This window comes from Corvus brachyrhynchos, unplaced genomic scaffold (genome assembly GCF_000691975.1).
Source record: "Corvus brachyrhynchos isolate BGI_N302 unplaced genomic scaffold, ASM69197v1 scaffold22, whole genome shotgun sequence".
Lineage (NCBI taxonomy): Eukaryota > Metazoa > Chordata > Aves > Passeriformes > Corvidae > Corvus > Corvus brachyrhynchos.
In genome coordinates, this window is record NW_008238355.1 from 5,514,462 (window position 1) to 5,526,850 (window position 12,389).

General features: G+C 40.1%; 1 protein-coding gene across 8 annotated transcripts in view; it reads right to left on the reverse strand.

Annotated features, from left to right (window-relative positions):
* Positions 1 to 12,389, reverse strand: part of NRG1 (neuregulin 1) — a 45,465-nt gene that overhangs the window by 20,253 nt on the left and 12,823 nt on the right. For 4 of the 8 annotated variants that reach the window (XM_017735409.1, XM_017735408.1, XM_008634563.2 and 1 more), the window contains 2 exons: positions 8,513 to 8,571; positions 2,689 to 2,712 (listed from right to left, as the gene is read on the reverse strand). In XM_017735409.1, the coding sequence (XP_017590898.1) occupies positions 2,689 to 2,712; positions 8,513 to 8,571 (83 nt within the window). Of the gene's footprint in view, positions 1 to 2,688; positions 2,713 to 8,512; positions 8,572 to 9,223; positions 9,292 to 12,389 lie in introns of those variants that run through there. The other 4 variants (XM_017735406.1, XM_017735407.1, XM_017735412.1 and 1 more) reach the window with 4 other exon arrangements.

Genomic DNA, 12,389 nt, shown 5'->3' on the forward strand with positions numbered 1-12,389 from the left:
AACTGCAGGCCTGGCACAGCATGCTTGGAACTGGAAAAAAAACAGAAAGAAATGCTTGGGGACAAAAAAAAAGGTTGAAGCAGATTGTGAAGGGATTTCTCATACAGCATAACTCCTCGCCTAGGCTAGTTAGTGGCACTTGATCCCCTTCCCATTTTTGCCCCTTCTGAAAGCGCTTATTAGTTAGCCATGGAAATGGTGTATTACAAGGATGTCACAGGAAACAGGAGAATTGTGCTAAGCAATTTAGGGCCTAATTTGAAATGCTTTGAATTATTATTATTTTTTTAAGATTGTCATGCTGTCAGCTGTTAGCTTATGAAAGCAAAATGAACAATGACATATCAACCCGTTTTTTTTTGGAGGGCAAGGGAGAGGAAGTAGAAGATTAATTGACAGTGGACACCCTGCTCAATTTTTCCCTGAAAGAAAAATTGCCTGACTCCAGGAGGTTTGCTGCAGGCTGAAGCTGTTGCAGATGAGCTGGGCAGCTGGCTGGTGATGGCCTGACTGAGTTTGCCAGTGGGCCGAGGCTTGTTGCTTGGGGCGTTTCTGGGTGCTCACTCACTGCAGGGGATGGGGGATGAAGCCCTGAGCAATGGTCCTAGCACCAGCACGTCTTCTGGGACTACAGGTCTTGATAGGCATGGGATATTAAACCCCTGGATCTGCTTTTATAACCTCAGTTCCCTTCTGTGCCCTTTGAAACAAGGCCCTAAGGACAATACAGCTTGGCACGGTGTGCATGAACGGTGGTGCTGCCATGCCTTCCCTCAAACTCTGGGGGCAAGGTCTGCCTAGGAAGGCACATGCACCTGGGCATGTCATGCCCAGCAAACCAGCAAGCTCTCATGTAAACCTGGCCATGCTCCTGGCTGACAGGGGACAGCAGGGGCCAAATGGGGGATGCCCTGCTGTTCTGCAGGGGCCAATGTGGGTGACAGGGGATGCTGGCAGCTTGGACAGGACTGGGATCCTGGTCAAGACTCTGCAGATGGCATGGTACCTCAAAGAGAAGCCTTGGACTCTCTGTTTAAGGCCAAGAAGAGTTTTGCAAAGAACTTCTGTGGGGCACTTGTGGTTATACTACATCTTGCCCCAAAACTACCTTCTCTCCCTGACCAGTGTTAACATTTACAGAGTCTGTTAGTGACACCCAGATAAATAATACATGCTGATCAAAATATCTTGAAAAAAAATTATAGCAGCCTTGCAGGAAAGTCTGTAAAGAATTGTATGTGTCGTGAGAATTTAGAAAGATTTTAGCCTGTTAAGTATTAAAAATAATTTCAATAATTTTTTTCCCTATAGAATGATATGAAAATCAAATCAATGTATGACTTAAGTCAAGATATTAAATGTGCAGCCTTTCAAATATGCATATTATGCAATTAATTTCACATCACTCTTGTTTATACACAACTGATGATACATAAGGTCTTAAATTTGCTCTGTTTTAAAGTTTTTCTTCTTACAGATAGCTAGGGATTTTTAAAAGAATTTAATTCCAAGAGATTGTTCTGCTGATGTAATTTCATATATAAAGCAAAATTTGCAGGTCAGTTTTTAACAGGATTTTAATTTAACTCCTCATGTGTTAATGTAGCGATATATCTTCCACTACAATCTAGTATTTATATGTGGGAACTAATGCTACCTTAGGATAATAATAAAAACAAAAATAAGCTGGGCTGTGAGTGATTTTTTAAATTTGGGCTTGTAATGGATTTTCCATAGTTCACAGCTTAAGCTAATGACATATTGTGGGGGCATTTTTAATAAGAATATGAACTAAAACTGCCTCATCATCTGTTTTTTTTTTTCATTTACCAACAATTATAGGAAATTCCAAACTAAAATTGACCTGAATGTCAAGTTAGCCTATTCAAGAAATGCATTATTTGTACTCCTGAATACAAACAGCTAGTTAGATGAGTACAGTCTATTCATGACTAAGACTTAAAAGATCTATTTCCATTATATTTAAAGCTGAAATATGAAAATAGTACCCACTGCCAACGTTCTTGTTGAGTTTAGTTTTAGAAATATTGAATATATATATGCTGACTTGAGGATCTGGAGTCTGGCTGTAAACTTCTATTTAAATTCCTAAATAACTTTCAGTCCACTTCGAATTTACAGACCTGGAAAGGAATGTATATATGCATATCATTTACATATATTTATAGGCAACTGATATACACATAATGTGTAACCACCTAGATGTGGGTTTAGACATAAAACTTCACTTGAAAATCAGTGCTCAACACTGCAAATTTGCAGAATTTTAAGTGGTCATAAGTTTCTCTTTTTTAATACACTAGTTAGTAATTTTGCCTAAAATGTACAGTGTTTCCAAAACGTGGCAACCCTAGAAGAACTCACCAAAAACAGATGTCAAAACTAGCCAAAACTATACAGCAGAAAAAGGAATGTACACTATGTTATGATCACTTCAGTAATTCCTAGAACTCCTTAAGTCTGGAATATCCTATCACTATTACCATTTTAGTGAACTGATCTCCACTAACACTTTGACAAGGGTTGTTGTTATAGCTGTATGATCCCTTCTAAAGCATAAAGAAATTGGTTAGGAATTGAAAAGGGGAGGTGTAGAAAAAAAAATAAAAAGGGGTTTATCTCTCAGGGTCTAGAATCTGCAGGCTAAAAGGAATGATTGGTCCATACCCATAAATTCAATCCCAAGATGCTCTGCCAATGCAGAAAGTTGTCAAAAAAAAGAAAGAAAAAGGAAAAAGTTTCAGAAAAGAGCAATACACTGTACTTAAAAATAAATTACATATGAGAATTACAGCTATTCTGTGTCTGCACATGAAACAGGACAAGGGGGCGCATGGTTACATGGATGGTGCTCAAGTGCACCTTTCTTAGCTATGTGACCAGACGTTCTGCAAGGCTTATACACAAAAATATGTATACATGGCAGGGCATCTGAGCAGCCACAGTCCAGAGAATGCAGCAGGAACCATTAACCCTTAAGATCTTACTGAGATGAACAGGGCTATGGCCTGAGGATGCCACGTGCAATGGCTGATTGGTTTCACATGGGATCATGACAGCAAAGGGATGCTCTACAAAGGGCAGCACACCCCTGCAAATGGGTTATGCACTGCTCTCCCTTCTGGCCCTGCTTCTGTCCCCAGAATGCATATCCTTGCTCCTGTAGGCTGTGACCTGGAGGTAGCTGGCAGTGCTTACTCAGCAGTGGGAGTCCTCTGCTTTGCAAATTGACTGCAGCAGGCCTCCAGCTTCTGGAAAATGAGGAGCCAACCCCTTTTCCCTGTCTTTGGACTGTGCTGCGTTGGCAGAACAACTTGTTGACCAGCTGGATGGACCCTGGGGTGCAGGGCCTGATCCCTTTACACAAATCACACACCTACATCAGCACTCCCAGGCCCCAGCAGCTGGGGGTAAGGAGGAGCACAAGCTTCCCCCCAGCAGGTACCCTAGGACACCCTTCCCATGGGGCCAACACCACAGCCATGGTAGCTCTTGCCTTTTTTTGTTCCTGTGTGCTGTGAAATTTAAATCCAATGGTAATTTTCACGGCAAATTGATTTTTTAATGTCTATTGCACACATGGGGAATGTCAACTCTTCATTGCCAATCAGTAACATCTTAAGGGTTAAGTTGGAATCCATCCAGGTCTCTTCCTAAAGAGCCAGTATCACATGCCTACCTGAACTCTGCTAACGATATACATTAGTTGCATAGAAAGCTTGATTGAGTCTTCAGTAAAATGAATGACATGCCCATGCATATACATTGCTGTAATTATGCTTGCTTATAGGTAAGACACCTAGTTTGAAGGTAATTTAATTTTAGGGAAGTCATTCATATCATGCAGTTTCTATTTAATATAATTTAATAGGAAGTTGGTATTTAAAATGGGAAGGTATTCTGGCTGAAAGGCCTAACAAGAAAACATGCTGAAGAAACATGCATTGCTTATTCAAACCTACATGTTATGTAGCTCTTACTTATCTATGGTATTCCTAGTTACATTCCCTAGATCTGATAAGCAGAATGTCCCAATACTTCTCATTTTATAAACAGGTGATTATTTTTGATACTTTCCTACTTAGCCTGATATTTCTGCATACTTTTTACATGCAGTGTGGCTTCTATTGAGTAGAACCTAGAGGTGCTCTAAGAACAAATACAATTAATCATTTTTAACAACTCAGTTTTCATTCTGGTTGTGGCTGGGGGGACGTGCCAGTATTGCAAGAAAAAATACTTAGGAAGCAATTTTTTCCCCCCAAAGTTACTTAAAATTACAACTTGTTGGATATACTGTAGCCCGCTGAGATGCAGTGTCTACAGAACAAGAGGATGGTGCCTGGAAATGTGGAACAGAATCCTCCAGACCTGCATGCTCTGTTTACGAGTGGTGTGCCACAGCTGCTGGGCACTCAATATTTTGGGATGGCTACTGTATGGATACAGGTGGGTGGGTAGCCTGGAGACATGGCGCCCAGTGTGAGGTGACCACTACCTCAGGTTTTTGCAGAGACCTTGCGCTTGGCAAAGGAAGGATCCATTGGATCAACTGAAACAGCAGAGAGGTCCAGGGAGACCGATTTCAACTCGGAAGCATCAATGTGTCATGCTTCTGTCTGTGGGTAACAAAAAATTCTAAAAAAATATAAATTCTTCTTCATGCAATTTCAATTGAAAACAAACTCAAATCTCCTAAACTATCACAGAGCAGATATGTATGTCAGCCATTTCTATTTGAGGGACAGGGATACGGTCTCTTTGTGACATTAGATTCCACTTTGGATCCAAAATCTGGTTCATTTCAATAGTACTCAGGTTGCAAAGTTGGTTTTGAAGTTGATGTGTTAAGTCCTATGGCTCCTGTAAAAGTCACAACTGGTTCAAATCTCAGAAGCATGGAAAATTTGTCCTTTCATAATTTAAGTATCCTGTCATAGCAATTTTAGTACTTAGTGAACATTAACTGAGCAGTTTATAGTGAAAACCTGTCTTTTTTAATGTTGAGCAAAAGATGGACAATGGCATTTTTCAAATCTGTTTGTTCATTTAGGAGTCTTGGTCTCAGCACATAAAGTGTACAATTTAGGGTGCTGAAAGGCTTTAGAAAACGAAAGTTTCAGGTAAGATTGTCTACTACCCTCATACAGATGTGACTACTTGAGAAATATATAGAAAATGGGAAATACCGAGGTAGTAGAATAGCTAAAGGCAGACTTTTGAAGACCTGTAGTTTATATAAAAAGGCTGAAAAATCAAGGCCATCACACAGTAACTAGCTCTAGAATATTGGAGCTTTTCTCAACTCTTGCTCCCTTTAATGACTCAGTGAGGTTCACCGTGACAATATGAGGCAGGGCTATCAACTAAAAAGAAAATTCCTTCTGTCCCTCTTGGTACCGTCACTCTTGCTCATCAGGGATGGCAGAGCTAAAATGGATATGATTTAAAGTGGTGGCCCATGCTGAAGGAAGGCATGGACCGTGCTCAGCTGATGCCCAAGAAGGCCCACAGCATGCCCCTGGGCAGTTCTAAATCCACAATTCATATGTAATAGTTAACTAGTGAAGTAGGCAAGTCCACTGGCCCTTTGGGTGGGGTCCTTGGTCCATCAGGGACATTTAAGAAGACAAAGGGTTTATATGTGATAAAACTCCAGAGAGGCTTCCTCAACCTTCTATTAATTCATGGCTTTCTTATCCCTGGGATCATTCTGCACAGTGATGCTATGAGAGTTCTCATGCCTAACTACATGAAAATTACCCAAAAACTTTTAATGTTAACTCATTACTTTTGCTCTCCTCTACTTGCCTTGATTCGTTGACTTCAGGGAGAGAATGTGTGAACATTCAGAGACAGCAAATATATCTGCATGGAGCAGATCTATTTTTGCAACCATTTGTGGATTGCCTTCTGCTGTCTTATGGACCAGTGGTGGACCATGAGCCTCAAAGTCAAAGCAGTCACAGCAAAAATACAGGGTAGCACGCCTGGTAGCAGTTGTGACTGCTGTACTCAAGAAAAGGACACTACAGGGTCTGCCAGCCAGGCTCCTGAGATGGGTCAAGATAAGCCAGTTAGCCATGTACTCTGGTGAGACAGGGCATTTCCAGAATGCCCAGTGGTGCCTTGTTCTGATCTGGCAAAACGTCCTCAGCCCATTAACTTCAGGACTCTCAAATACCAGCTCCAGGGCAGATTTCTGAAGACAATTTTCTTTAACAGCCAAACTGAGACAGTAACAGCTCATCAGTAGGCAAACTTGGCATGGCACCCCACTGCCTTTCTCTCCAAATGAGGAAAGACCCTTCTGAACGCAAGTGAAATTAGATAGCTGTATAGTTCACACATACACTTTTGTTTCCTACTAGCACTTATGTTGTTTAGCATCCCAATTTGCTCTGTACTTCGCAAAAGCTGCATCTACAGAGCTAAATTAATCAACCACAACACTTGGTGCAAAATATGAGCTTGGCTTTAAGCCTCAGATGCACCATTCGCCTTTAGAGAACTGTCACTGAAGTTCTCTTTTGAATAGTATGCTCTGGTCAGCTTTGGGTTTAATAATAAAAAGTCATATAAATGCTTCTTCATTTATTTTTTTTTTAGTTAAGTATAAATGTGCCCTCAGTGGACCCTTTCCAAAAGTGTCATTTCAAGATGTTTAGCAGTATAAGAAACCAGATGTTGTAGTGCAGATGCAGGGCAGGCAGGAGCGCCAGAGTCTCATAGCCATTGGCTGGGGCTCTCAGAGTGGCCCAAGGGAGGTAGTGGTGTGTTCTCCTGCCTCTGCATTTCAAGGAGAGGAAGGGCTTGACCAACTTAAGTACTAACACTGAGCGTAACTCTTGCAGCAAGGCAAGGGCATCTGTGCCTTTTCTATGCAGGCAACTTCAGAAAATCTCAATCTGGTGTCTTTAAAAATCCCAACCAGAGTTAGGTTGAATGAATGAAAACCCACCTAAATTTTTTTTTCTCCTAGGGAGAATATAAAGAATATAAATATATATAAAGAATATAAATAAAGGGATTTATAATCAACATACAATTCTTCTATAGTTTTCAGATAAAATTCAGCAGCAAACAATGGATCTCGTATTTTTACACCGCCTCCTTTTAAATTATTCTTCTAAGATCAGAAAATCTTAACAGCACTTTTCACCACAATCCACAGAAAAGGCCACTTAAATCTAACATTTGGTAAACAAATACTGTAATAGCATAAAAAATTTTAAATCCATAGTTACCAGAGGCTTTTAAATATAACTCACACTAATAAAGCTTTTAAAACAGGGCATAAAATGCCCACTCGAGTGCTGGAAGGTCTGGTCCCCAGTCAGCACTCTTGGGATTTATGAGGGTAGCTTCCATGACGGAAAGTATGAATTATGTATGGATGTTCTTCATCCATCAGTATAAGAGAAAACCTGTGCATTTCTTCAGGCTCCAAAATGTCCAGCACGTGCTTACAGCTTTTTGTCCTATATACCAATGGAAATTAAATCAAGCTAGCCTATAACCTTTCTGTGCTGGCAAGTAATCCATCAAAAAAAAAATTGTTTTTATAATACTGCTTTTAGATCACAGTACATTCTGATGCCAGCAACAATTGATTGTGAGTAGTACACATGCATTTAAATGTAAGATCTAAGCAATTTTCTTATATGTTACCCTTGACTTTGCTATAGCCAAAGAGAGAAAATAGAGTGTACCTGCTGTTACTCCCTGTCAAGTAATAATAATTAGCCCACTCCTCCATAGGAAACCTTATGGGATGAGACTGCAGTGCTGATTCTAGCAGTCTGTGTATGTGCATGTCTGATACTTTCATTTGGCCAAGTAATCCTTGATCTCTTGCATCTGTTACCCATGATATACCCAAAATATGTTAGACCCCATTGTTTAAGTCATCTCTCCCCCCTTTCTTTTTCTTTCTGTGCTCTTTCCACTGAAGCCTGAACAATGAGGAGGAAGAACATGTTAATCCTGTTCGGCAGGTGCTCATTAGAAACAATGTAAGCACTTCAGTTGCCCTTAACCTCTAGCTCCAAATGCAAATCTCGTATGTAAGTAGAGGACCAGCTACCCATCCTTTGGTTGAGGGAGTGCTGGCCTGTAACATGACTCATAAGTGTTTTGTGGCAAATAAAATGAGAGACTTTTAAAATGCCTTTTTTGTACTTTTTCTGCTTGATGTCAGCAGGGAGTCCATATCACACGTTCAACGTTAATTTCACAGCATTCCTAAGTCTTGCATTTCCCCATACCCTCAATGCCAAACAACCCCAGGATTGCTTTTTATTATAATTTGCAATTGCTTTTTGTTATAATTTTCATGCAACAGGCAGAGAAAATCAATATTAGGCCTTAGGCAACAAATCTAGTTACAGGTTAAAAAAAAATAAAACTGGAGGAAAGATGCAGCGACAAGAAAGCAGCACCGACTGAGCATGCTTCTACTGCAGCACAGACAGAAAAGTAGTGGACGTACTGTAGAAGCTGGCCATTACGTAGTTTTGGCAGCGATCACCAGTAAATTCATTTGGGCACCTGAGAGGAAAAACAAACAAAAAAAATGGTAGAGAAAAAAAACAGAGAAAAGAGAAGAGGTGAATATATGCTAAGAAAGAAGCTCCTTCAGTGTGAACTGATATGACTTGGTGAGTTCACTTTCAGAAACTGAATCTCGGTTTAGCGTGTCAAAATAGCTCAGGATGTTGAGAGCAAGTCATTTGCTCTGTGGAAATGTAAAGAAATCCCCCCTGCAAAACCAGCCAAAACCAAACCAATCCAGATCAAAGTGTGTTTCAAGATCTCAGACAGAAATTCACCATTCCAGAGACCCAAATTGGTTTTAGGATGCTCTTTCCACAAGGCAGCAAGGACACAAGATCTGTACATACTCATCTCCATGAGTTTGGTCTTTTAGGGTTGCACTATGCAGCAGTCTCCCAAACAGAAAAACTGCCATTGTGTGCAAAACAAATGCATCTGTGAATGAATGGAAAGATCAAAAATCACACAAACAAGAAATATTTTGGAGGTCAATAATGCCATGGTGTACAAATTGTACTTCAGAAAATCAGATCATAAATTAGTGAGTAAAGAGGCCGGTTCCAGCTGAACTGTGAAAACACCAAGTACTATTGATTTTGTTGCTGTAGTTGGGGAAGAAAGCAAAGTTCAGATTATTTTAACATACTTTCTTTGATTTGGATTTTCATGGGCAGAGTTTCAGTACATCTTGCTCCAGTGAATCCAGGTTGGCACCTAAAGGGCAAAAACGTGATAAGCAATAGTACACCAAAACCACTGCACTAACAGACTTACATCTGCTGGTCTATGGAGTGCGAGTGCATTAAGTGACCTCCTGGTTAGGTGTTAGCGAAAAAAGAGGCAAGAAAGTATAACCTTTCCAGAAGTTAAAACTTTGCAAAAATTTACAGCAAAAATCCATCAGAGAAAAAAAAAAGTCTTTTTGCTTGTCTGTTTTGAAAAAGAAAGGAGAATCATGGCTAGCAAAATGTGTACCAGCTCATTGCTTACTCCACCTCATGAAGGGACCAGATTGAGTTCTTTTTTAAAATTTGCAGTGCAGTACATAACAACAATTTACACTGCTGCTTTCATTAGTCACATAAAATCTATGAAAATACCATGATTTCCCTGTTTCTGTGATGGCATGTTGTGCCTTCTGGTAGTTTGCTTTGAGGAGGAATAGTTAATACAGCATCCCAGAAAAGCCACAAAAAGTCCAAAAAGTGAAAGACAAAGTCAAACCCAAGGGAAAGTATATTCAACATGGCTCACAAAAAGATAAAAAGTCAGTCCAGGCAATAAGTAAAATGAGAGGGCAGAAGTGCTCTCAAGATTTGCAGCTCCAGAGTTGTCTGTCCATTCAGTTCATCAGCTCTTCTGCAGAAAACTTCAGTGCAGCTTTCCCCTTGATCATAGAGAAGGGATTTCCCTACTATGATTTGCCCATCTTTTCTGCAGCTGCCTATCAATTCTTCCTTCACCTTCATTCTCCATTCTGGGGCAGGGCTCAGGCTCCCAAAATATCACTATAGCAATGCAGGCTTCTTGTGCTTCAGACTTAAGTGTGAATGACTGTCCACCACACCAAGTATCTGTAGATTTCAATCTTTGCTCTTCCTCCTTCTTCTCTCCACTCTTGCTCAGCATGTAACCTGAAATTACGTGATACCTGCTTCCTTCAACACATCTCACTTCTATTGCCTGTCTTTGTGAGGAGTTTGCCATGGTGCAAGAATCTCCCACTCTTTTTCTCCTGCTGATGATATGGTGCTAGCCTCTTTTTCAAATTTCTTCATAATTCACTTGTCAGGTGATAAACAGCTTTCTTATTTGCAAATGCATGTTGGTCAGAAGAATCCTCCACCTCCTCTTCTATCCATCTGAGTTTCATGTGTGCTGAAAGCTGTCCCAATATTTTAAATTCTGCTTTCCCACAATTGCCTCTAGCCCTAAAAAACAGGGATGCTGCCCTTGCACAAGTGAGACTTTCAGAAGATCCGATCAGTGTCAGGGATAAACACTAATATCTTGTTTAAATAAACCATGCAGGAATGATACTTGTGTAATAAAGGTATATTTTGAGGATCTGCAGATGATTCTTTGGAGCTGATTTGCTATAATGATATATTTGTTTATTAAGGAAGGGAATTCCATTTCTTCAGAGCCAAGGTCACATCTTTTGACAAGTACGCAGTGTGGAGAGATCCCAGTTTCCACAGATATATTCAGCTGAGAAAAATGCAACAAGGATAACTCTGTCATTAGAAGATGCTATTGCTGGGCACGACAGAAGACTTTTTGCATATCTTATAGAAGGCAAAATGCTTTTGACAGAAAGCATTTTGATGTGTGTTACTGAATCAAGAGTGAAAATATTTTGCACTATTGTCATCTTGTTACATAGATGTCCCTGGAAAGTTGGCATCTGTGCACGCTTGCTTTCAGTTCACAGGGATCTTTACATCTTGCTCGTCAGGCTCAACTCTACAAATTCCCAAGGAACACGATTGAAAGCCTCATGTTTTCCTCCTGCCACTGACTGCTGGTGGTTGCTTGGTTTGTCTGTGCTTGTTTTCAGATGTTGGTGCAGCTGTGGAGGTGATGAAAACAACTTGAGCACCGGTATAGACAATGCTGAAATCACTTCCAGACCAAGCAGGATCAGCCCTGTCGAGATGGCGCCGAAAACAGTTCAGGTGTGTTTATACTTGCTCTGAAACCATTGCCAGCAAATGGGCTGCAGCACCTGCCCTTGAGAATGGGCCCAGGGCAGGCCAGCTGAGAGGAAAGCTGAGATAAGCCTCTCTGCTTATGATGATGTGTGAATGCTAAAGGCATTTTATTGCTCAGATGTGCACTGCAGCACCGTTTCCAGCACAGTTTGGAAGGTTGTTTCCTGTAGACTGTACTTTTACAATCAGCTTGAGATGTTGTCCTTTCCCAAACACCTCGTCCTACTCAAAGTTTTCAGACATTATTTTTTGTTGTAACTTTCTTTTCTAGATCATTATCCATGTACCATTTTCCTTTTTGACAGTAGCAAAAGTTGAGGTCAAACAACCTAGAGCAAAATGTGTATGTTTGTGCTGTGAGAGCCTTAAAATTTCCTTTCTGCCTTAAAAAAGGCTACCTGGACCATTTATTTATTGTATTAACTGGGTAAAACCAAAATACTGAACCATATGTAATAGAAGAATTGCTTTTTTTCCCTCTACACACAGTAGTTGCAAACAGCAGCATTTGCATGTGTTCAGTGGACACTGAACACATTAAACTGTTTTTCATCAGGAGAGGAATGGCTGGAGGGTTCAGAACTCATATTTCCATTTCATTCACTGCTTACAAACAAATGCATTGTGGGACAGAATGTTTTTATTTCCATGGGAAGTACAGTACTCAGTAGTGCAGTTCATTGCCTAAGTCAGAACTAGTATTTCTATCCTGTCTCTTGAATGAATACTTCTGGAACTGCTGCTTTCATAATTGCTGGTTGGAAGAAACTTCTGCCCATTTCTACTCTACAAAGGCTTTTACATGAAGACAGATATAGAAAATGGCTATATCATTAAAAAGTACATAATTCACTCTTTTGCTGTTAAGAAAAGCAGCAGCACATTTCTATTAAGACAGTAGCATTATTTTCATCCAATGAAATCCAGACATAAATTTCATTCTTCAGTAACAACAAAACCACTAGAAGAGATGTGTCTGCAAGTCAGAAATCAATTAGTCAGACTATCAAGTCCTTCATGGTATGATACTTCAAAAGAGCGCTCTAAAAGTGTAACAGATACCATATTCATATAGATTTTTTCAAGTAGGAAGGAAAT